Source organism: Schistocerca serialis, chromosome 2, assembly GCF_023864345.2.
Source record: "Schistocerca serialis cubense isolate TAMUIC-IGC-003099 chromosome 2, iqSchSeri2.2, whole genome shotgun sequence".
In the NCBI taxonomy this organism is placed as follows: domain Eukaryota; kingdom Metazoa; phylum Arthropoda; class Insecta; order Orthoptera; family Acrididae; genus Schistocerca; species Schistocerca serialis.
In genome coordinates this window covers 255,074,530-255,099,045 of record NC_064639.1, presented here as the reverse complement: position 1 = coordinate 255,099,045, position 24,516 = coordinate 255,074,530, and the positions used below count along the sequence as shown (strand labels likewise).

Here is a 24,516-nt window from a genome sequence, read left to right as displayed (position 1 = left end):
ATAAACATCAAGTATTTCGCTTATCTGCCGCCAATGGTTTGTCAGTACTTGAATCTCAAATGTGCATTGGCCAGTTCGACGCACTTTCCTGAAAAACCAGCTCTGGAAAATCACCTCACTGAAGGGTTGGGCCCTTCGAAGAGGAGTATATTTAAATAGTCAGCAGGAATAAAACCGCCTAGTAGTGCCAACGGGGAACCACGCTGAGAAGAGATCGCCGGAGCGTCAGTAGAGGGAGTGTGGACACAGAATCAGAGTTCAGCAGACCTACCACTGAAAAGAACGAGTTCGCGTTGGTTCTCGTATTAGATTAGAGCAGCTCCTATTCGTGAGTTTCCTTTCACGACTTTCCACGAGTCGCCCGCCGCCGCCAAACGTTGGAGGGACGCGAGAAGCAATTGTCACTCGAAGCTTGCTGGGAAGTGGCGTCAAAATGGCGTGTCTTCCATATTTCGTGGGTAACACTCATTTCAGAAGCCTTCCTGCCACACGCAATATCGACAGCCGCAGGAACTGCTATCGACTTTCGTTGTCGTATGATGGTGGCATCTGTCGCATGAGTAAAACTCTCACATGTCGTTAGCGGCAGAAATATTCCAAACGGAAGTGTCATTCGTTTTCAGGAAGAGTAGGGAAATGAGTGTTTCTTACGAAATATTTGTGACAAGGAAGACTGAACGTTATTGCTGATCGTTTCGGTCACAGAAATTACGTAAGTCTGTCCTTTTAGGTTCTTGCCGAACCCCCCCCCCCCCCCCCCCCCCCCCCACACACACACACACACACACACACACACACACACACACGCGCGCGCGCGGGGATATAAACAGCTAGATATTTATTTCATCCTTCGATCTCTAATCAGACGGAAATGTTAAATAACATCGAATATTGCAGAATTTACTTGTATTAATTTATAAGAAAGTCCCAGAATGTGTTAACAGCGTTAAGATGATACATAAATTAGCATGTAGCAGGACACGAACCTACATCTATTATACTACGGCTAAGTCACGTAAGTTTTATCTCATGTCTTGATTATCATAACAAGTCTCTCTTCAAGGCTAAATCGTTGATGCGTTATTAACTGACATTTCTGCCTTGGAATGGCATACTGCAGAACAAAACTACTACATGTGCCAAGAATGAATACGACACCTGGTGCATCGATTGTTGGGTATGACAGCATGTCGTGTGGGATGAGAGTTCCCCGCGAAAGTCGGTAGCAGTCCACAAACGAATAGCTTTCGAGAAGCCATATTGGATTTTATCGCTTTTACTTACGCTCTATGAATTCACTGTCACAAATATGTCGCTCCTGGTACAGTTGTAATTGTCAGTTAATGCCTTATCGGTGGTAAAAAGCCTTCATGAGGTACCAAGATGAAAGGAAGAAGTTACAAGAGTAGAGGCGTGCAGTTACAAAGTCGAAAGCAGTGAATTCGCATTCTGTTATATGCAAATATTTTTTGGGACCTCCGCATTTGTAAAAGACTCTGGGACTTGTTTTCTTACTTGTATTGAAGTATGTTCCGTAATATTCGACATTACATACCTGTAAGCTCTCTCTCTCTCTCTCTCTCTCTCTCTCTCTCTCTCTCTCTCTCTCTGGATTGAGTTAGTTCGATTTTGTGGAAATGGCAGGGAAATTGACAAACAAGTTGCAAGAATGGTCGTCTAAACGACATCCACATTAACTGCGAAAACTGAGAATGCAACATGGTAATGAATGTAAGTAGTGTAATACAGTCACTAGCAAATAAGTAAAAGTACTGGAGTTGTGTACAACTTTCGTTTGTTAATCAGACTGTAGTGTATATTTGGCAACAAATTGCCTTTTTTTCTGTTTCTACCGGAGCAGTTACACACGTTTTTGGATTCTACATGCAGTGTTTTATTTATTTGCTTGTTTATGGTATCGCTGAAAAAATAATTCACAATGTGTAGAGCATAATTCTTAAAATTTAAAATGTTTCAAACATACATCTAGAGCATTTACAAATTACAGACTTTGGACTCCCTAGTAGGAAATATTCTGGTCTACCACTGTATGACCTTATTTAAGCGGGAAGCAGGAAACTGCATTTCATTATTCAGGTGTGGAAGGGCACGTAATAATCCATAAATGTAATTGGAAGATACTGATTTTGTATGGTGAATGAATCAACAGACACAGCCTAATTAATTGGAATAGGAAGATAGAAGAATTTTTGATTTATCTATGTTATAACTAAAAGTTTTTCTTTCTGAACTGACGTCAAAATGAAACATGTGAACTCGTACAAATTCTTACAGTCGTCTTTCACCTCAGGATCTCGGAACGTTTTTTCCGCCGATATGTCAATAAATGACATTTAATTGTAAGCTCCAAGTGACTGTAGCTTCTCACTAGCAAAGTTCCCCACGTGATGGCGTTACATCAACACGATCACAGTGCCTTTATTGTTAGTGGAGACCACAGCACTACCGAGTCAGCTTTGAATGAAATCCTCCCACCACTCAACGAAATTTGCTTCCCTGCTTCACACACGTTACTTCCGTAAAACTCGATGCGACCACGAAATTAGACAACAGTGGATAAATTTGCTGGACAAACACACGCATTTTGACATCACTTGACAGTAAGCTTAGAGTGAAACTAGCGTCTCCATTTCGGGGACATGCTAGGGTGAACGACTTCTGGGTGAACGCTACGTAGTCTGCACAGAGGTTTCATCGTGGGCTCTTTAATTGTTATCGGATACTAACAAATGCAACAACGTGCGGTACCCGACATCACCTAACTACTGCCCCATTGTAAATCATAAAAGTGGAACATTAATTTATTTATTCCTTTGTAGCCCGTTGCCTATAATTTCAACACAGGTTGTGTTCGGTGGTAGTCCTATTAAGTTATTTTTTCCTTGCGTATCGGCATTTAACAGAACACTCAAAAATTAAAAGCAAGTCCTCACGTACCAGGTCAGTAAATAAACAGTTTCCGAGAAATATAAGGCTACGTGATTTCGATCCGCCGTCGTTTTTACACTTACTTACGCCGTCGTTAATCGTAACACTAGCTTAGTGTTCGGCGCACGCGTGCGCGCGCGCTTGTTTGTTTGTGTGTGTGTGTGTGTGTGTGTGTGTGTGTGTGTGTGTGTGTGTGTGTGTGTGTGTGTGTGTGTGCGTGGGGGGTTCCAAAAAACATAACTTCGATTCTGGCTAATTATGTGCACGGTGATGGTTCAGAATCACACAGTCTTCCATTGTTCAAGAACTGTCAGATTATCGACCGAGCATGTGAAGCTGAATTTCTAGTTAAATCCTGCGCTCTTTTTTGCTTCAGTTTACTCGAATATGGATACGTCATGACCTAACTTTTAACTATACTTGCGAGAGCCTCTTGGCTACTATGTATAAACTAATCGAAACCATTTCCCCTTGTAACATTTCGCACGGGATGCTGACTTCGGGAATAATGAAATGTTGCTAGGCTTTGAATGCAGATTCTGTTCAGTCTTACTTCTTACTAGTAGATTAGATGCTTTTGTAAATTATTCTGTAGAACGCCCACAGGAACCACAGATCTCGCCGCGGTGGGGTCTTGCGTACCTCGAAGATACAGACAGCTGTAAGGTAAATACAACCTCATCAGAGGCCAGACTACCATGTGATTCATGAAGAGGGGCAGGAGCGTTTACATTAGCTGCAGGGGCAACATTATTGTTAATTGATTGATTGATTGACTTGCGACAGTGAACAATGTGTGTTCACTATGCTCGTACTGAGAACGGGTGCTGCTGAATGTGAGGTGAAACAAGTGCCACTGTATTCCAGACGACATGCACCTCCACTGCATGCACGGAAGTGAAACGCGGTCGGTGAGCATTCCAGACGAGGAGAATATAAGCTTTTGAAATGTGGTGCCATATAAGAATGCCGAAGATAAGAAGGGTAGATGGTACAATTAATGATGATTTATTAAATCAGTCTGGGGGAAAATGAAATTAAAGGGATCTGTTGATAGGACGCATCCTGAGGGATCAATGAATTGTCAATTTGGTAATGGAGGGGCACTACAAGGGGTAACAACTATAGAGGGAGAACAAGTCTAGACTATAATAAGCAGGTTCAACTGGATTTATATTGCAGAAGTTGCGCAGAGAAGCTTACACAGGGTAAACGAGCGTCATCGGAGTGAAGACGATGACAAGGAATCCCAACAACTACTACTATTGCGGAACGTATGTTCATTTTTCACATCGGTTGTTAATTTTAAACAGTTTCTTTTGGGTAAGCGGGAAGCTTTACGTTAAGCTAATACTCCAGTAATAAAGCCATCCGTGTTTGCCCGAAGTCTTAACCGCAAAAGATGTCGTGACGTAATCGTGAGAAGTGTTTCTCATGCAGTGATAGGTTGATTACAGCCCAGTCGTTTGATGTAATGACCTGTAGCTGGTCTGAAATTATTCAGATTTAAAGTGCAGGCGCACGTAAGGACAACTTCTGGACGCTTTAGTTACGACGACAGCTGAGGAGGTACGGCGCCGGTTGCTCGACCATCCGCTGTCACCTTAATCGTAATACGCTCTCGGCGCCGCTTCCCGCTCCGGCGCGCCGGCGGCCGATCTAAAAAGTGGTCTGGCGCGTCCGCAGTGTGCGCCGGCCGCTTTTTGCAAGTGTGCACGTCAGCCATTCTGAGATCAAAGGCTGTGTGGGGCTATGAAGACATTGCGGCCGGCGGGCGCTGCGTGGCGCTGCATAGCTCGCCGAGCTGTCAGGGGTGAGTGACGGATGGACGGTGGGCGCTAAGCGCCGTTGCCCTGTCCTGCCATCCCATGCCCTGAGCTGCGCTCTGGCCTTCATTACCGGCCGTGATAGCCTGCCGGCGCCGTCCTGCTCTCCCGGTTTAATACCGACCTCATTCCGGGAGCGTTGTTCACAGGCTGCCGCCCGCACAGGTTAACGGCTGTGTTAATGGAGCGCTCTTCGCCTTGTGACCAGCAAATGTCTGCAACCGAAAACTGTTTTTCATAAACCAGACTGTGAACAATTCTGACACTAAGATTATTCAGAATCTGCTCTGGCTCTGACCCGTTACTTCCTCCTCCTCCTCCTCCTCCTTCTTCTTCTACTACTACTACTAATAATAATGAAACTTCCTGGCAGATTAAAACTGTGTGCCTGACCGAGACTCGAACTCGGGACCTTTGCCTTTTGCGGGCAAGTGCTCTACTGGCAGAAGTGAAGCTGTGAGGACGGAGCGTGAGTCGTGCTTGGGTAGCTCAGTTGGTAGAGCACTTGCCCGCGAAAGGCAAAGGTCACGAATTCGAGTCTCGGTCCGGCACACAGTTTTAATCTGCCAGGAAGTTTAATATCAGTGCACACTCCGCTGCAGAGTGAAAATCTCATTCTGGAATAATAATAATAATAATGTTTGTAAAAAGTGAAACTTTCGGAAGCAATGGTCTGCAAAGCACCACGATAAGAGGACGTGTACACTGGAGAGCCAAAGAAACTGGTACACCTACCTAATATATTGTAGGGCTCCCGCGAGCACGCAGGAGTGCCGCAACACGGCGTGACATGGACTCAACTAATGTCCGAAGTAGTGCTGGAGGGGAATCCTGCAGGGCTGTCCATAAATCCGTAAGAGTACGAGAGGGTGGAGACCCTTTCTGAACAACACTTCGAAAGGCATCCCAGACATGCTCAGTAATGTTAATTTCCGACGAGTTTGGTAACCAGCGGAAGTGTTTAAACTCGGAAGAGTGTTCCTGGACCCTCTCTGTATTAATTCTGGACCTGCGGTGCGTCGCATACTCATGCATGAATTGCCCAAATCCGTAGGAATGCACAATGGACATGAATGGATGCAGGTGATCGGACAGGATGCTCAGGTACGTGTTACCTGTCAGAGTCGTATCTAGACCTATCAGGGATTCCATATCACTCCAGCTGCACGCGCCCCGCATCATTACAGAGCCTTCACCAGCCTGAACAATCGCCTGGTGATATGCAGGGTCCATGGATTCATGAGGTTGTCTCCATACCTGTACATGCCCTTCCGCTCGATACAATTTAAAACCAGACTCGTCCGACGAGGCAGCATGTTTCCAATCATCAACATTCCAATGTCTCGGTGTCGATGGGCCCAGGTGAGGCGTAAAGCTTTGTGTCGTGCAGTCATCAAGGTTACCCAAGTGGACCTTCGGCTCCGAAAGCCCATATCGATGATGATTCGTTCGCGTTCGTTTGCCTTCTATAGTCAGTTGAATAGCGCCTAAGAGTATGATGAAACTTACTACTTTAAAGAGCTCTCTTCTTTGACGTTTAAACCTTGTAATTTGCCCCCTCATTCTGTACCGCTCCTACAGGTGCAGCACTATCGCTTGTTGATTCACGGACATTATGAACATAAAACCTCTTACTCACTCCACTATTCAGTAATTCGCTCTCTGGCGTTAAGCGGCTACAGTGAGGCGGAGCGAATGACAAATAACCATTGCCCGCCAAGTTACAAATATGTGTATTCAGAAAGGTTATCGTGCAAGTGTGCTTTTTGTTCGTTAAAATGAGAGGTCGAGTTTGTAATGTTTCCTTGTAAGTAGCGTTGCGACGCCTGGTACCAAAATTGGCCTGTACGCGAGGCCGTAGAAAGCTGTGCGTGATCGTAAGAACACAAAACTCCGTTTACATGCCCCATAAATAAACGTTTCCTCTAGCACCACTATCTCCCACAATGTTAATCTTTATTTCAACACGTCATTACGAAGAAAAAATATATTAACTTCAGCCCTCCAGAATGTCATTTTGAAAGCCAACCAAGCATGCATCTGTTTGGTTACTGCGTATTTCCTAAGTATTACCGTTACGAAGGGAGTAGGTTGGGTTCCAGACGGACGGTTAGTCAGATATCGGCGGTTAGTGCTGAAAGAATGTTCTCTTCGAACAGATGCACAAGGCTGGAGACACAAACGGATACACGGCTTCCGATTCTCAGTCCGTTCATCATGATATAACTTTCCTTCTCTTACCGGTGGTTACATCTAGTGAATGGTTTGCGTGGATCGGCTCAGTCTTTCCAACGAGTGTTCTTTCGTAATGTCGGTTTGGTTGGAAAATTCGTAGTCACTTTTTTTTCCAGGGCGTTACTGATTCCATCTTGTTCCAGAATTAATCAACTATCAGAAGTTCACAGTAAGCGGACAGTTTTGATGTTTCGCTGTGAGTTTGAAAGAGAGTTCAGTTCGTTTGTTTTGGATGGCCATCTTCGACAGCAGCTCTTCTCCATTCTAAACAAACTGCAAATAAAAAAAAAATCAATACTTGAGTTTTGATGTATTTGTAAAGTAGACTGGAAAATGATACGAAGTTTTAGAATCCAACCGCTACTGACAACGGAAGAAAAAATCGTTTACAACAAAACGTGAAAAGAGGCAAATTGCACCATCACTACTAGTGATGCTTCAACAATAAAGCGAAACGATGTGGTAAAACAATTCTCTACTAATCTGTGCACTTAGGACGGAGATAGCAAACAAAGACTTCAGTTATTATCAGATCTCTGGCATACATCGCAGCTCAAGGAGATATATTGTAAATTGTAGTTTTTACTTTTTGTTTTAAAATCAATTCTACCAGGTCATAGAATGACACACATCTTATGTACTTTGTACTTGTTGAGGGGGGACAGTTATATATCTCAGTTGGTGTGGTGGATGCGTAAAGAAAACATATCGTTCTAATTGAATAGAATCATTTCGATTCGTGTTGGCATTTACTTGACTGTTAATGATTTTAATATCCCTTCTCCCAGTTAGTGAGTTATAAGTTTCGAAATAACAACAAACCGACAGTTTCAAATTTTTTGTTTAAAAATGGTTAAATTCTGTTAAGGCAGTTATCGGACCATTCTCAGAGCGTTTTCCAGGGAATTTACGAATATAATTTCGAAACTTTTGCTTCACAATAAGTTTCTTGATACTATTCATATACGCATTAGAACTACCTGACGCTCATGGTTTGTCTACTCATCGCTTTGGAACGCGTAGTTCCAAAAGCATCATCAGTAATGTCCTTGAATTTGGGCCAGAGTTTCTTTCGAGGTAGAAAATGTGATCGGAAGAATAACAGTACAAGTGAAAATACGTAAAACGTATGCTCTGTATCACCGTTCAGCTCTTAGACGACAAAAGGTTCACTGCATTCGAAGAGCGCCCGCACAATCGTCGATGTAATTTATTCTGGTGATCAGAAGAAAACAAAATGAACCAAATAAAACTTGAAAGTTTATGTTTGAAAATAAAGAAAGAGCTCAGTTGTTCATCACCCGCGTACTTGTATGTTCAGTTGATCTCAGTCTGCACTACAGATTCATATACACTTCAGTGTCAGTGTCGGTCCTTTGTTTACACACGTTGTGTGTTCGATACTCCAGTTTGTATGACGGCAATTACGTAGAAACTAGTTGCATGTGCACGTGGACATTAGAGTAGATGGATTCGTACCATTATGTCTTGCTTTCCGTTGTAGACAGCAGAATGACAATAGTTTGACTGCATGACTTCGCGGTACGTACACTTTGGTACATCAGTACATGTAGAAGAAAACTGTCTCTCGTGGCCGGCCGGGGTGACCGCGCGGTTCTACGCGCTTCAGTCTAGAACTGCGCTACCGCTACGATCGCAGGTTCGAATCCTGCCACTGCCATGGATGTGTGTGATGTCCTTAGGTTAGTTAGGTTTAAGTAGTTCTAAGTTCTAGGGGACTGATGACCTCAGATGTTAAGTCTCATAGTTTTTAGAGCCATTTGAACCATTTTGTCTCTCGTGGTAAAGCAAAAGGTAGCTAAAAATTAGTGTCGCTTATACTTCTGTCTCCATGGTGCTGGAGAGAGGAAGAACATTTACACTTGCTTGATTCGACGGAATGTAATGGCGAGGATATAACGTATTGCCCTATCTTTATGTTACAGGAGTGTAAGCATTGTACCGAAGACGCAAAAGAATGCAGTTTATTTAGCACTACCAGTTTTCCGAAATTTTAGTCTACAATTGTAAGCTACGTGAAAAAAGAAAGAATATCAAGGAAGTAATAATTTTCTGGAAATGGTTCGAATTTGCAATTTTTGTGACCGTCCAGGAATCCGGCTTAATATCATATCTGGTAAGTGATGACGTGGTCTGGACTGTACGCTTGCCTAGCACTTGCAGTCTTAGCGAACACAGCAACGCCCAAACATCGGGAGAACTTGCGGCATAGTAACTTGGAGGTACAACTTGGATTCTAGTTGGAAACTGAAACTAACTAACTAAGGCAGCCCCTGTAAACCAGCAGCTTTTAGTATTACGGGAGAAGGTTTTCCCTATCTAGGCTGTACATAACAGCGGCAGACAGATACATATTGAATAACAGGAGCTAATGTTTACATTAACATTAACTTCGTAAAAACGGACACAGGCGTGCGTGTCACTCTGTCAGTAGTGTTGTCCGTCCACTGGCTGTTAAAAAGTGGCGCAATTCTTAGGTGGGATAACCACAGGCAGCAGCGTTATCTGTTTGTCCCTTCCGCTTCCCGTTTATGTGGTTAGCTGAAACTGCTTTGTTTTTAATTCTGACCTAGTCTGGCTTGGAAAGTAAGGCATTTCCAGCGATGAAATTTGTTGGCCTCAAAATAACCAAAGAATAGATCTGTGCAATCTTCAACCCTCTTTCTACATTGGTTATAAGCAGTCTGTGCCACCCAGCTGATGGTAGCTTTGTAATTTATTAGACGGCTGTGTGTACTGTACCCCACGGGGCACGCCCTTCACGAGTTCACTAAAATAACTTCCTGTTACCTTGTGCCCTATCATTTAACTTACATTTTTGCGCCGCGCAGTAAGTTATTGTGCCGTTATAAAAGGTACAATACGAGCTCTGTAAAGAAGACCAGAAATTATTCAATTGTTATCTTGGAGGGGATTCTTCTAACAATTGAAAGTTCGGTAATAAGTCCACGTATGTCATACTAAATTGAACACAGTTCTAGTACAGTGTACATAATTCACAGTTCCTTCAGCTTCATACAGTAAATCAGTTTATTGGTTCGCTTTTTAGATCCAGAATCAAAACTACCCTTTCGACTGTTGCTGCCCATCCCATTTTATTCTCCATTTTTCCAAGAGTTAAAAAAAACTGTTTAAAGCTCTAGACAACTTAACCATTTGCTACTTAACTCTGTGGATCTGTAAGTATAGTTCTTGCGTGGCTTTTCTGCAGCACAGCTTCTTGTTCATATTTCAGTCACCAATGACACGACACTTAATCCTGAAGCATTCCTTGAACTGCGGCTTCCAAGTGCTTCACAACCGTGGCGCACGTGCGAAATTGACGGGCATCTCCGTATTCTGACACAGTGAGGTGGCGCTGTGGTTAAGGCACTGGACTTAAATTTGGAAGAGAGGGGCGATCAAATACCCGTCTAATCATCCAGATTTAGTTTTCCCGTCGTTTCCCTATCTGGATTAAGGTGATTACCGGAATGGCTCCTTCCACAAAGTCTGGCTCAAATCTGAAGCAAATCAATAAACAATATTTGGTGCAGTGCTGCGCGTCCGTTGTGGACAGCAAACCGCGCCGCTCTGCGCAACAGCGAACAACTTTCGCGCGGCTCTTAGTTGCGCTGCCAAGAACACCCTGGTGCATTCGGCGTTGCTCTGCGCCGCACGTTCCCGTCGCGTTCGATGTGTCGCGGCTTAATGCATTCTTATTTACGAAAACTGATGTATCTCCAGTTTCCACTTACAGTATTCCGAATTACAGTATTCAAAAGACGAAAACACATGAGCTGCCTTAGTGTTCGCGCTTGTTCTTAGGTTGCAGTATGTACTGGCAGAATGTAATATCGAAAGCACTGTAGTGTCGGAGTTGTATTCTGACGCACTAGGCGAACGTGAGTGGTAAGAAAGGTATCAGCCTCGTGCAAATAGCCATCTTGTCTGGAAATTAAGAACAAGCTGGGGACCTCACCCGATACAGCTAAGGAAAATTACAAAAAAAAGTCTTTTTTGGGAAGTTAAAAATCTGTGAAGAAATATAGCAGCCAATCTGTAATTTATACATTTATAAATAGCTTTATCTACTTCTACACGCATTTATATCTTCATCAGTACCGCATTTTTATCCATTTTGAACATTGCAGCTGCCTTTTATTCTACCGGGTGATCAAAAAGTCAGTATAAATTTGAAAATTTAATAAACCATGGAATAATTTAGACAGAGAGGTAAAAATTGACACACATGCTTGGAATGACATGGAGTTTTATTAGAACAAAAAAAAGTTCACAAAATGTCCGACAGATGGCGCTGGACAGCAAAACATCAGCGCTACCGTGACGGGTGAGAGGTACGCCCATATGTTACAGAATTGCATCATCCCCAGTCTGGCTGATAAACACCTGCTGGAACGTACGATGTTAATGCAGGATGGCGCTCCACCCCATATTGCTAGACGCGTGTAAGATCTCTTGCGCGTGTCGTTTGGTGATGATCGTGTGCTCAGCCGCCACTTTCGTCATGCTTGGTCTCCCAGGTCACCAGGCCTCAGTCCGTGCGATTATTTTCTTTGGGGTTACCTGAAGTCGCAAGTGTATCGTGATCGACCGACATCTCTAGGGATGCTGAAAGACAACATCCGACGCCAATGCCTCACCATAACTCCGGACATGCATTACAGTGCTGTTCACAACATTATTCCTCGACTACAGCTATTGTTGTGGAATTGTGGTGGAAATATTGAGCACTTCCTGTAAAGAACATCATCTATGCTTTGTCTTACTTTCTTATGCTAATTATTGCTATTCTGATGAGATGAAGCGCCATCTGTCGGACATTTTTTAAACGTTTGTATTTTTTTGGTTCTAATAAAACCCCATGTCATTCCAAGCATGTGTGTCAATTTGCACCTGTCTATCTACATTATTCCTTGATTTATTCAGTTTTCAAATTTATACTGACTTTTTGATCACCCGGTATATCCTTATTCTGTTGCAGTATAAAAGGCAGCCGTTAACGACCAAAATTCGACACAAACGTAGTGTTGATGTATTACGCCAATTCAAGATGGGTGAAAACCTACAACACTCTCGTCATGTATAAAAAGTAAATGGTTGTGTATTTTTACAAGTAATTTAACCCACAGTTAAGGAACTCAACCACCATTATAATGGATAAATGATTGTTAGGAGGTAATATATCATCATTTGGTGTTAAACTAAGTTGCAGAAGGCCCAGGACACTTTGTCTTGGAGAGACGCGGTGCTGAGCGGGTCGCGCGCTCTGTCGGTGCCAGAAGTGACGGGATGTTGGCTGGTGGTGTTTTAGGTGTGCCGTTCCCGCCCAGCCGCAAGCTGACAACGGCGGAGGTGTTCGACACGAGGACGGGCAAGCCGCGGCCCGACGTTCTGAAACAGCACTTCATCCTCGAGGGCCGGATAGACGAGGCGGCCGCGCTACGCATCATCAACGATGGCGCCACGCTACTGCGCTCCGAGAAGACCATGATCGACATCGAGGCACCCGTCACAGGTCAGTCTCTTCACGTCACCACACTCCATTCCCTCTGCCACTCGCGTCAGCCGGGAGTGCACGTATCGTCACGTTTCACTGTCACTGTTGCACCTTAAAAAATCTGAGTACCAGGTGAAAAAAAAACATTTTTAAGCAGAGAAAGACGAGTGGGAGTAATTGTTTTCAAAATATACCGGTACCGTGTAAACTTGCCGATATACCCACATTTTTGTCTCTTTTCTCGAAACAGTTCAATTCTGTGTCTATAGTAAAAGTTCAGATTATGTGGAAGTAAATACGAGGGAATGAAATCCGTTAATAGTCTTCGATCTAGATATACATACCTCGAGTATTTTTACTATACCAACATGGTTTGATGTTCGTTTCCGGCGGGAGTAGCTGAGCGGTTCTAGGCGCTACAGTCTGGAACCGCGCAACCGCTACGGTCGCAGATTCGAATCCTGCCTCGGGTATGGTTGTGTGTGTTGTCCTTAGGTTTAAGTAGTTCTAAGTTCTAGGGGACTGATGACCACAGCAGTTACGTCCCATAGTGCGCAGAGCCATTTGAACCATTTTTTTATGTTCGTTTGTCTTAATAGTGAACTGTCGGGTATCCAGCAGAGTTGTTGACTCCATTGTTCTGCACGAAGCTTCGACGGCACATAGAGATTACTGCATTAGGTGCCGCTAGCTGCCTGGATACCAATGAGATTGTGAAGTACTGTTGATGTCGGGGCGGTTTTTAATGCGACTCAAGGCGCCCACTACACCGTTAGATGCTTATATCACTAAAACTGCCTAGATCGCTAAATAAAACTTCCGTGTTCATAACGACGTTTTGCCTAATGTCATCACAAGATACCAATCGTCCCGACTATTTATTTATTTAACCTGATGTGATTAGGAGCCTCAGGCTTCCTCTTACATCGGAGCAGAGTTTCGCGCATAAAGTAAACACTTCTAATATCAAAGTAGTATTAAAATGATTTGAGTGTATGTGTGACAGTGTAATACTATGAACCAAAAAAGTTTCTAGTGTCAGCACTTCTGCTGCTGCTGCTAATAATAATAATAATAATTATTATTATTATTATTCTACCAACTACAGGAGTCATACCACACAATATCCACCAGTACTTCAATGCAATACAGCTACATCCAAACTTATATATACAACTACAGAAATCCGTACTTAATGATACATGTTCAATTACCCGAAAGTTCTTAAATGCAATGTAACATATACCGTACAGTTAAAACGAAGTCACGCTTGATCAAGGTCCGCGTCACTTTCCATTTTTAACCAGACATAACGTCTGAGAAAGGAAAGAAATCATAATAATAATAATAATAATAATAATACTACTAATAATAGTGGTAGTGTTGGTGTTGGTGGTGGGAGATATAAAAAGAATATATAAGTGTACGAGATGGATGTTTTCTGATATAGCGAGATCTGGGGAAAGGAAATTTGAGGAGACTGCACTAGCTGAGAATGCTGGGAAATACGGTAGATCTCTTTGGGAAGAAGGATGTCCAAGGGCAACGTGTGAGTACAGGGATAATGGTAATTCTTATTTTTTCTTTACTAGATATGTCATAACGTGTCTTCTGAACCTGTGGCCGAGCGGTTCTAGGCGCTACAGTCTGGAACCGCGCGACCGCTACGGTCGCAGGTTCCAATCCTGCCTCGGGCATGGATGCGCGTGATGTCCTTAGGTTAGTTAGATTTAAGTAGTTCTAAGTTCTAGGGGACTAATGACCTCAGAAGTTGAGTCCCATAGTGCTCAGAGCCATTTGAGCTAATAATTAGAAGTATATGTGTTAAAGTTTTTTGTTAGGTCCAGAGAGAAGAGCTTTTCGTATTTTTATAAGGCATGGAGATACGCTGATGTCTTCTTTCACATTGCAGTTACTTGTTCACTTCAATTTAAATTTTCATTTATTACTACTTCTAGCTTCTTCGCTGAAGCAGAGCAGTTGATATTTGACCCATTTGGGGTTAAATATGGTAGAGATTCCCTGGCTAATGAGCTTAGAATAACCAACCAGTACTGCTTGGATTTTGGATGGGTTAAGCTTTAACCCTATATCCTGCGCCCATTTTTGGTAGTGCTCACAGGTCGGTGTTGAGATTCTCGATAGCTTTCTTCAGGTTTATTGGTTTTGCACTTAGATTCAACTGGGGATCATCAGCGCACATAGGGTATTTGCAGTGGGACGAAAGTGATGATACATCATAGGCATACATTAAAAAGAACATAGGACCTAATGCCGAACTCTGAAGGACGTCTGATACTCCCTACCATTGTGACTTTGTGTGACAGGACGCATTTCAGTCTTCACGACATCCAAGAGCGAAAACATTGCACTGTACTTGGAGAGAAATTTAAGCTGCTAACTTCGACAGAGTTTCGAAGTTGACGTTGTCAAAGGCATTCCTGAACTCAAAGAAGCACGTTATATCCGCCTCTTGCCCATCCTTGGCAAGCTGCAGGTCATCTGTTACCTTTAGTAAGGCTGGTGACGCGCTGCAATGTTGACGGGAACGTGTTTCGTATTCGTGCAGTAGATTGTTTGTAGTTAAATAAATTGTTAGCTGGTCGTGTCCTATATTTCCTGAGGGCTTGGACAGTACAGGACAAATGCAAATAGGTCGGTAATCAGAGGGTACTGCCACAACTTACTTTATAGGTAGTGGCTTAACTAGTCTGTTTTTCCAGGCCTCAGGTAAAGCACTGATGGTTAAGAGTGCTTGAAGATACACTACTGGCCATTCAAATTGCTACACCGCGAAGATGACGTGCTACAGACGCGAAATTTAACCGACAGGAAGAAGATGCTGTGATATGCAAATGATAAGCGTTTCAAGCGTTCACACAAGGTTGGCGACGGTGGCGACACCTACAACGTGCTGACACGAGGAAACTTCCCAACCGATTTCTCATACACAAACAGCAGTTGACCGGCGTTGCCTGGTGAAACATAGTTGTGATGCCTTGTGTAAGGAGGAGAAATGCGTGCCATCACGCTTCCGACTTCGATAAAGGTCGGATTGTAGCCGTGCTGGATCCCAACGGCCTAATATCACTAGCAGTCGAGCTGACAGGCATCTTATCCGCATGGCTGTAACAGATCGTGCAGCCACGTCTCGATGCCTGAGTCAGCAGATGGGGACGTTAGCAAGACGACAACCATCTGCACGAACAGTTCGACGACTTTTGCAGCAGCATGGAATATCAGCTCGGAGACCGTGCCTGCGGTTACCCTTGACGCTGCATCACTGACAGGAGCGCCTGCGATGGTGTACTCAACGACGAACCTGGGTGCACGAATGGCAAAACGTCATTTTTTTCGGATGAATCCAACTTCTGTTTACAGCATCATGATGGTCGCACCCGTGTTTGGCGACATCGCGGTGAACGCACATTGGAAGCATGTATTCGTCATCGTCATACTGGCGTATCACCCGGCGTAATGGTATGGGTTGCCATTGGTTACACGTCTCGGTAACCTCTTGTTCGCATTGACAGCACTTTGAACAGTGGACGTTACATTTCAGATGTGTTACGACCCGTGGCTCTAACCTTCATTCGATCCCTGCGAAACCCTACATTTCATCAGGATAATGCACGACCGCACGTTGCAGGTCCTGTACGGGCCTTTCTGGATACAGAAAATTTTCGACTGCTGCCCTGGCCAGCACATTCTCCAGATCTCTCCCCAATTCAGAACGTCTGGTCAATGGTGGCCGAGCAACTGGCTCGTCACAATACGCCAGTCACTAGTCTTGATGAACTGTGGTATCGTGTTGAAGCTGTATGGGCAGCTGTACCTGTACACGCCATCCAAGCTCTGTTTTGACTCAATGGCTAGGCGTATCAAGGCCGTTATTACGGCCAGAGGTGGTTGTTTTGGGGACTGATTTCTCAGAATCTATGTACACAAAATCCGTGAAAATGTAATCACATGTCAGTTCTAGTATATTTGTCCAATGAATACCCGTTTATCATCTGCATTTCTTCTTGGTGTAGCAATTTTAATGGCTAGTAGTGTATGTTATAGTGGGCAATAGTGTGTCAGTAATACGTATCATTTGGACTGTGATACAATAGTGTCCAGTAGATGCTGATTTGATACGCATGACGGCTGTTTTGACTGTTTCACAAGTAACATGCTTTACATGGAATTTTTCGTGGTTACAGTCGTTCACCACCATGAAGTAGTCTCCGTTCCGTTTGCGGTTCTGTTATGGTTGCTGGAAATGTCTAGTAGTGGTTCATTTCTTCATCTGGGATAATGGGATCAGCTGCAGCTGTTTCTTTGCCGATCCAAGACGACACAGGTTTTTCCATAAGACAGTCGGTCTATTTGAGGTGATGGTTTATGTATGGGCGTGCTTGATGTTCTTGTCACAGCTTGACTGACCCTGTTCTGCCTCTGCTTGGAAGCAATATGATTTTCAGGCATGGAGTGCAGTTCGTATGCCTGGTGTAAGCGTCTCTAAGAGTCACGAACTGCTTTAATTCTTCATTTAGCCAAGGTACAGGTTTCCTTCATACTCTTCCCGTCGTTAGGGGAGCGTATATTTTCACATAGTTAGAGTAAGTTTGTTAGTAAATCCATGAAGTTTTACCCAAGAGGGGAGTAGAAGCCGTCCTCCAAACTGTTTCTTGCTCCTCAATTTTGAAAGTTCAGATAAATTAATGCTTTTGAAGTCTCGGTGTGTAGTCAGCTGTGGTTTCTTTCTAGACATTCTAGCAGGTACTTATGAAAAACATGTCATTAGGTATTGGTTTTAATATTCGCAATGGGCCTTATTTTGCATTTTCATTTATTTTTAGTAACTGATGATAATAGCCGGAATGTAGTTATAAAGAAAGAAATGTTACGTAGCGATCTAGACTGTTGCATTCATAAAATATTCATGATCGCAATTAACTGAGCGCAGGACCCGGATCCTTGTTTGTGCATTAATCTTTTTTTCGGATTATTAGGCGTACGAACATCTTTATTTCGATAGGTTCCTTAATTATGCTATTCCAGAAGCTTGTAGTTAGCAGCGCACCACTGTTTCAGTCCTATTTCGTTTCATGATTGTGTTGGTGCCGTGGATGCAACTGGTAGTTTTAGTTGGAAAAGAGGGAGGGAGGGGGGGGGGGGGGGATAGGACGCGTCCCTGGTGTTTCTTTGCAACTTTCCTCAACAGTTCTGATACTGTGCCCTCACGTAAGACATAACACATTCATATGGAAAGATATACATACCTGTCATTTGGAGACGTAGATCGTCTTCGTGATGTTAAAGGAATGTTAAAGACGACGTCTTGTATTTGCTGACGGGAGTGAAATACACTGGATGTCATGTTTCCGTAGGAATCTTTCGATCTTCGCGGAGATCGATAAAAGATTAATCGCTTTTCTTTTTGCTTCTCTTCCAACCTCTCCCAGAGGAATTGTAACTTCTTACTCCAACGCATAATGATGGAATCACTCGCATACATACCTTTTGATTCTGTTATGGTCTCCAGCGCTAAAAAAAGAGTTGCGTTCTTCGAAGCGTGTTGCAGTGTGGCAAGGAGACCACACAGTAATCGGACTACTGTAATTTTATTTTATTTTTTCATGGTATGTGAAGTTCAGAACGCAAAAGTCAATCCCTCCAAAGCAGTTCGACATATCGTTCAAAAATTCTCGAGAAATTTGGCTTCGATGTTTTCCGAGTGTGCTTAATATCCCAAAGTAAGTTCAATTTCTTCGACAGGCTGCGTGACTCTGTGGTAGAATGCTTGCATACCACAGAAGAGCTCTGGATTCGATTCTCAGGCGTTGCAAATTTCTGAATAAAGTTGCATGTTCTGTGAGAATTTTCGCGAAGCGTCGATACATAAAGACGTAAAAAATCAGTAGGCTCGATAGTGGTAATCGCTGATTCGAGTCCTATTTCGTTCGTTACTTACCTCGTCTTTTTTATTTTTGTCGTTAGAATACCTACGTCATTTAATATAGAATTCATCAAATACATGCTAATTAACACATACACACAAACTATCATTTGTACAAAAAGCTGCGTGTCTTCTCATTTCTAATTACATGCCCTACACGATAGTTTTCATTGCAAATTTAACATCATAATTACCGGTATTTTTAAAAAGACCATTAATAAAGATGGTTTAAATTTAATGTTTTCGTCCTTAAGTATTTCACACTTCACAGAAATGCTTGTGGAACGTGCAGCATTGTTTAAAAACCTACCATGGCCAGGACCCGAGCACAGGCTACCCACATGGCAGGGGAGCGTTCTACCACAAAGCCACGCAGTCAGTCGAAGAATTGATCTTGCTGTAGGGTATTGAAGATACTCGTAAAATTTCAAAGTTGATTGTGTCGAGTATTAACGAGAGTGCATCGAACTGCTACGGAATGTCGATATTTGATTTATGAACTTCATGTAATTTACGGATATTTGCACAAAGATGAATCGTATTATCAATAATTGCTACAATCTTCACACCACTACTCAGTATTTTTATATTTGACAAGTGACGTGAAGATCGTATCAGCTGTTGAATACAGGTTACGTCTTTGTGCAGCTCTTACTCATTTTGCATCGTTCTGTGCAGTTATCGTCGATCAAACAAAATGTGTTCGCAGCAGTACAGTGTCTGTAGTCATTCCTCTTCGCTGAACATAAACTGTGTAGTGGAAAAACGTAATTTCAAAAGGAAAAGGAACAGCTAGATTAGATCGTTTCCAGTCTTGCATTCAGTGGACGCCGCATTTAAGTGGTGCGAATGTTAACTGTGGTAGTATACTGAAAGTTAATGGGCGTCTTCCGCTAAAGTGTTACGTGGAAAAACTAGATCGGGGCAAGTCGCGCTGCATTAGTGATTCAGCTGTCAGCTCGTGATACCATCGATAGCGATGGAAACACACAATTAACGAATTGCCGTAACATGTAATATTCATTACCCCTCCCTCCCGTCTCAAGTTTCTGTTACTTATTTTTTTGTTTGGTGGGGAATAGGCCGTGTAATGACAGTCCAGATTCCATACTTGGCTTCATATTGCTAGAGGTAAGAACTAGAGCAGTAACGGGTAGTTTGTCATCGCTGGAACGTGATTCCCATTACAAACAGCTGTCGTCTGTTTCATGCAAGCAATACAGCCGTTTTCAGAGCCACGGAATAGTTGCAAAATGTACTTTGAAATTGATGTATGGTAGAGATGCTCCATTTTACGTTACGGAACTTTCTCATCCCTTACTAATATGGTCTTATCCTGCAGAAAGTTTCTGTTAAGTGTGAAGCCGCACCTTGGCTCAATTGGCTTTAAGTACTATGGGGCTTAACATCTGCGGTCATCAGTCCGCTAGACTTGGAACTACTTCAGCCTAACTAACCTAAGGACATCACACACATCCATGTTGGATGGAGTTCCACACTAAAATTAATGTGCGTCTGTAACTGGCTGCGAGAATCAGAATGTGATCGAGTGACTAGAGGGAAAGAATCAGCTGCACTCCTCTATTCAATCCGTATCGTGACTCTTGGATGTCATTGCAACAAGTACAGCTCCAGCAAAAGCTGCGTTCGTCTTATCTTTGCTAAACACTAGAGGTCTTCGCGATTTCCTTATTTATTGTGTTGATAATAACGTATAAATTGCAGAATGTTGATAACGGCAATTCGTAATTGTGCGAGATGAAGCATATACGTCTACAGATAGTGCGTGATGGTAGAGCAGTGAAAAGAGCTCTCACATAATGAGCTTTATTGCCGAAATTAGATCCAATTGTATTCTTTTAATTTCCTCTGCTAATAAGAATACTACAAATAAATCCAATGCTGAATTATTTGCTTTAGTTAGAATTTGTTATTCAACTGCGTAACATGTGTTGTTTCCTGGTGAACGAATGTTGATCGTGACACTGCACTCTACCTGCTCCATTGACGCTTCACGTCGCTCGGAGAGGCATTCATCAACAGTGGGAACACCACCCGCAAGATTCTTATGTCTTGGTTGGAGACACAGTCCGGTGTACAGTACTGCACCTGACGAACATAGCACATACTACGTGAAGAATAATGAATTAACCATGCCCCTATATTGTTGAATGTGGATCATATATTTTGTGTGTTGTATACGAAACTGTTTCCTTGAAAACGACGTAAACAATTCAGATGGCACTCACGATATGGATACATTGGATATAATGGCAAAAACAAAACACAAAACTGACTTTATTGAGCTTGGCCACATTGAGCCTGGTATCAGTGTGCGTGTGACAGTTCATTACCAAAATACACGTGTACAGTAAAGTAGATAAAGTCGAGAATTATCATACCTCAAGAAGGAACCTGAAACACCTCTCTCTGGACAGGAACGTGTAGAAGAACAGTGGCTCATGTTTAGAAAAATAGTTGACGAAGGACTGGATGTGTAATACGTAGTAGAGCAGTTCGTGATGGGAAGGACCTTCCATGGTATATTGTCGCGGTAAAGAAACGCCTACCTGTACATATTATCTGTGAAACAAAGCATGGGGATATAGAGTCTCTGAATGAAACGCGCTTGGCTGTTCAAAGGACATTGCTTGCAACCTTAAACGACTACCGCAGCAAGGTGTTATCAAAGGGTCGCTGACAAAACCCAAAGAGAAGTTAGCCATAGGTCAACGGCTGTCAGTGGACGCGAAGTTAATATACAGACACACATAAAAGAATATCAGCCGAAATTTAGGGTAGCAAAGCAAATGACACACAACTGCGGGAGTGAGTGATAGAGGCATTAGTGTTAGTGACGTTCAGAAACAAACGAAATCGCTAAAACTGCAAGAGGGTCGATGGAATGTGTCACATGCTATACAAAATTAGCAGCTGCGTTAGCCTCTGAGTTCACTATAGTATGGCGTGGATTCCTTGAACAAACAGGTCGTACCAGTCTGCAAGAAGGGTAGCAAAACTGATTCAAAAAACTGCCATCGAATATCATTGACATACATCTGTTGTAGAATCTTACAGGATATTCTAAGCTCAAACGTAATGAAGTATGTCCAACAGCCTCCCCTGTGCCACCCAGAGCGGGTTCCGTAAATATTGATCGCGCGAAACGCATCTCGAGTTTACTCACATGACTTTCTGTAAGCCACGAATCAAGCAGTCGGACGGGTGCAGTGTTTCTTGACTTTAAAAAAATAATTAGATTCAGTACTGCACTAACGCAGCAACGCTTATTATCGAAAATACAATAATATAGGGTATCAAACGAAATATGACTGGATTAAGGATTTCTTGCTAGGGACGAAGTACATTAACCTTGGGCGGAGGCTCCTAGACTGATCTAGAAGTAACTTGCAGCATGCTCCAGGGAAGTGTGTTGGCGCGTTTTCTGTCCATATTGTACATTACTGACCTTTCAGACGATGTAAAAGGTAACCTCGTATGTTTTGCAGATTATGCAGTTATGTACAGTGAATTACTATCAGAAAAATACTGCACAATTATCCACTCAAGTTTTGTTAAGATTGAAAACTGTTGCAAATGTTAGCCGCTTGCTTTATATTTTCAGAAGTGTAAAATTATGGACGTTACATAAATGCAAAAATTGGTGTAACTGCAATATCTATGAGTCGCAGTTGAAGTAAGTCAATTCATACAAAAGCTTAAGGTAATAATTTGTATATAATAATTTGTATGAATATGACACGGAATGACCAGGTGCGCTCAATAGCTAATGGCAGACTTCGGTTCGCTGTAGGGTACTGGGACAATGCAGCGTACAAAGCGGACTTACTGCAAAACGCTTTACGATTACAAAACGCCTTACGATTACAAAACGCTTTACGATTACAAAACGCTTTACGATTACAAAACGCTTTGAGACCCATCCCAGAATATTTTGAAGTGTAATGGCTCAAACTGGACAAACGGAGGTTATTCAGCGTATACAATTAGGGAGCAGTATGGTCGTAGGTCTATTTGACCTAAGGAGAAGTGCCAAGGATATTTTGAAAAAACCTGAGCTCTCAGGTTCTTGAAGATATTTCGAGGAAGCCTATTACCAAAATGTCAGGAATCATTATTTAAGTCAGGACCGTGAAGACAAGATTAGACTAATTATGAGGCAGCTCACTCGGCTAGCCGCGCGGGGTAACGCTCCCCGGCACGAATCCTCCCGGCAGACTAGTGTCGAGGTCCGGTATGCCGGCCAGCCTGTGGATGGTTTTTAAGGCGGTTTTCCATCTTCCTCGGCGAATGCGGGCTGGTTCCCCTTATTCCGCCTCAGTTACACTATGTCGGCGACTGCTGTGCAAACACTGTCACCCCGTACGCGTCCACCATAATTACTCTACCACACCCATCCCAGTGCCGACGACGCCTGACAGCGCTTAATTTCGGTGATCTCACAGGAACCGGTGTATCCACTGCGGCAAGGCCGTTGCCATATAAGTAAAATGCTAGCGTAGAAAAATTTTGTGGATGAAGTTCTGGAATTTTTGAACAGACCTCGTACAATGTATCACCACGCCATGCGCTATTCTCTTGACGAAACCGCGCGGGGTAGCAGCGCGGTCTGTGAGCCTTGCCAAGGATCGCGCTGCTCTTCTCGGCGGAGATTAGAGTCCGCCATCAGGCATGCTTGTGTGTGTTGTCCTTAGCGTAAGTTTAAGTTGCGTGTAAGCCTAGGGGCCGATGACCTCAGCAGTTTGGTCCCATACGAACTTACCACAAATTTCCACTTACCACAAATTTCCACTTACCACAAATTTCCACTTACCACAAATTTCCACGTACCACAAATTTCCACGTACCACAAATTTCCACTTACCACAAATTTCCACTTACCACAAATTTCCACTTACCACAAATTTCCACTTACCACAAATTTCCACTTACCACAAATTTCCACTTACCACAAATTTCCACTTACCACAAATTTCCACTTACCACAAATTTCCACTTACCTCAAATTTCCAGTTTCTCTTGAGGAACCCGTGACAGCGTAGATAGCTGTATTTTTCGTTAGTGGAAGTTGTGATCTGCGCCTGAAGGCATAAAGTGCATCGTACACGCTCGGAGCTAGTTTATCTTCAGAGCCCTACGTGTACATTATTTTCTGCAGTCCATATGGAGAGCAAGAAATTCTCCAGCTGGTGACTTTCCCAACATTAGCGAGAGCCCGTCGCTAGCGAGTATTTGGTGTTGTGATGGCAGATCACTTCCTTTTACTCTCCTACGTTTCAGGCTGTTTGGCGTCTGTGTTGTTCGTCGTCGCAGCAGCGGCGGGCGTGATGCCGACAACAAAAAGGCATGGGAGCTCCAGCTGGCGCCGACAATACGCTCCCTATGGGGAGACACCCGGCCAGGCTCGGCTGGCTGAGCCGCGCCTTCCTTGACGCGGGCGCCTCTCCTGCTCCCTCACCCCACACCCACCCCTTCCCCCCACCCCTCGCTCCACCATGCCCGTCGGCTGCTGGGGTAACCTTTTGTTCTGCCCTCAGCCGCGCCACTCAACACTCATTGCCGGAAGGACGGAGCGCCCCTGATGAAACCCGACCCGAGTTCTGCACTGCGCGTCGATACACTGCGAAACAGATGAGCCGAGATGTCCTTCCAGCCATCACCCCCGCTTTCCTTTACGGTGTCACTGCATCCGTCTTACTGGCCATGTGCCCGTAATGAAGTGTGTCAGCTGACGTTTCTATCGACGTCTTCATTTTGAATCAGTTACGTCCTTGGAAATACATGGCAATCCATATAAACTTGAACTATTTCATTTCATCTTCCTTCCGAAATCTCATGAGAAACAAGAAAGTTACTGTAATGATCAGTAGCTGTGGGAAAATCAGAAGTGCCGCCCGTTGTTGGCAAGTTGATTATTGTCTCTGGGCATGAGGTCCTTTATCCGGCCTAACGCCGCGCTTGCTCGCCTCGTCTTAGATCGTTCGTAGCCTCGTCGGTCGCGGTTTGTGAAGTCTGTGAGT

General features: G+C 43.5%; 1 protein-coding gene across 3 annotated transcripts in view; it reads left to right on the top strand.

Moving 5' to 3' along the window:
• LOC126457010 (serine/threonine-protein phosphatase 2B catalytic subunit 2-like) overlaps positions 1-24,516 on the top strand; it is an 804,363-nt gene that overhangs the window by 279,326 nt on the left and 500,521 nt on the right. For all 3 annotated transcript variants that reach the window (XM_050092980.1, XM_050092981.1, XM_050092979.1), the window contains exon 2: positions 12,346-12,549. In XM_050092980.1, the coding sequence (XP_049948937.1) occupies positions 12,346-12,549 (204 nt within the window). The remainder of the gene's footprint in view (positions 1-12,345; positions 12,550-24,516) is intronic.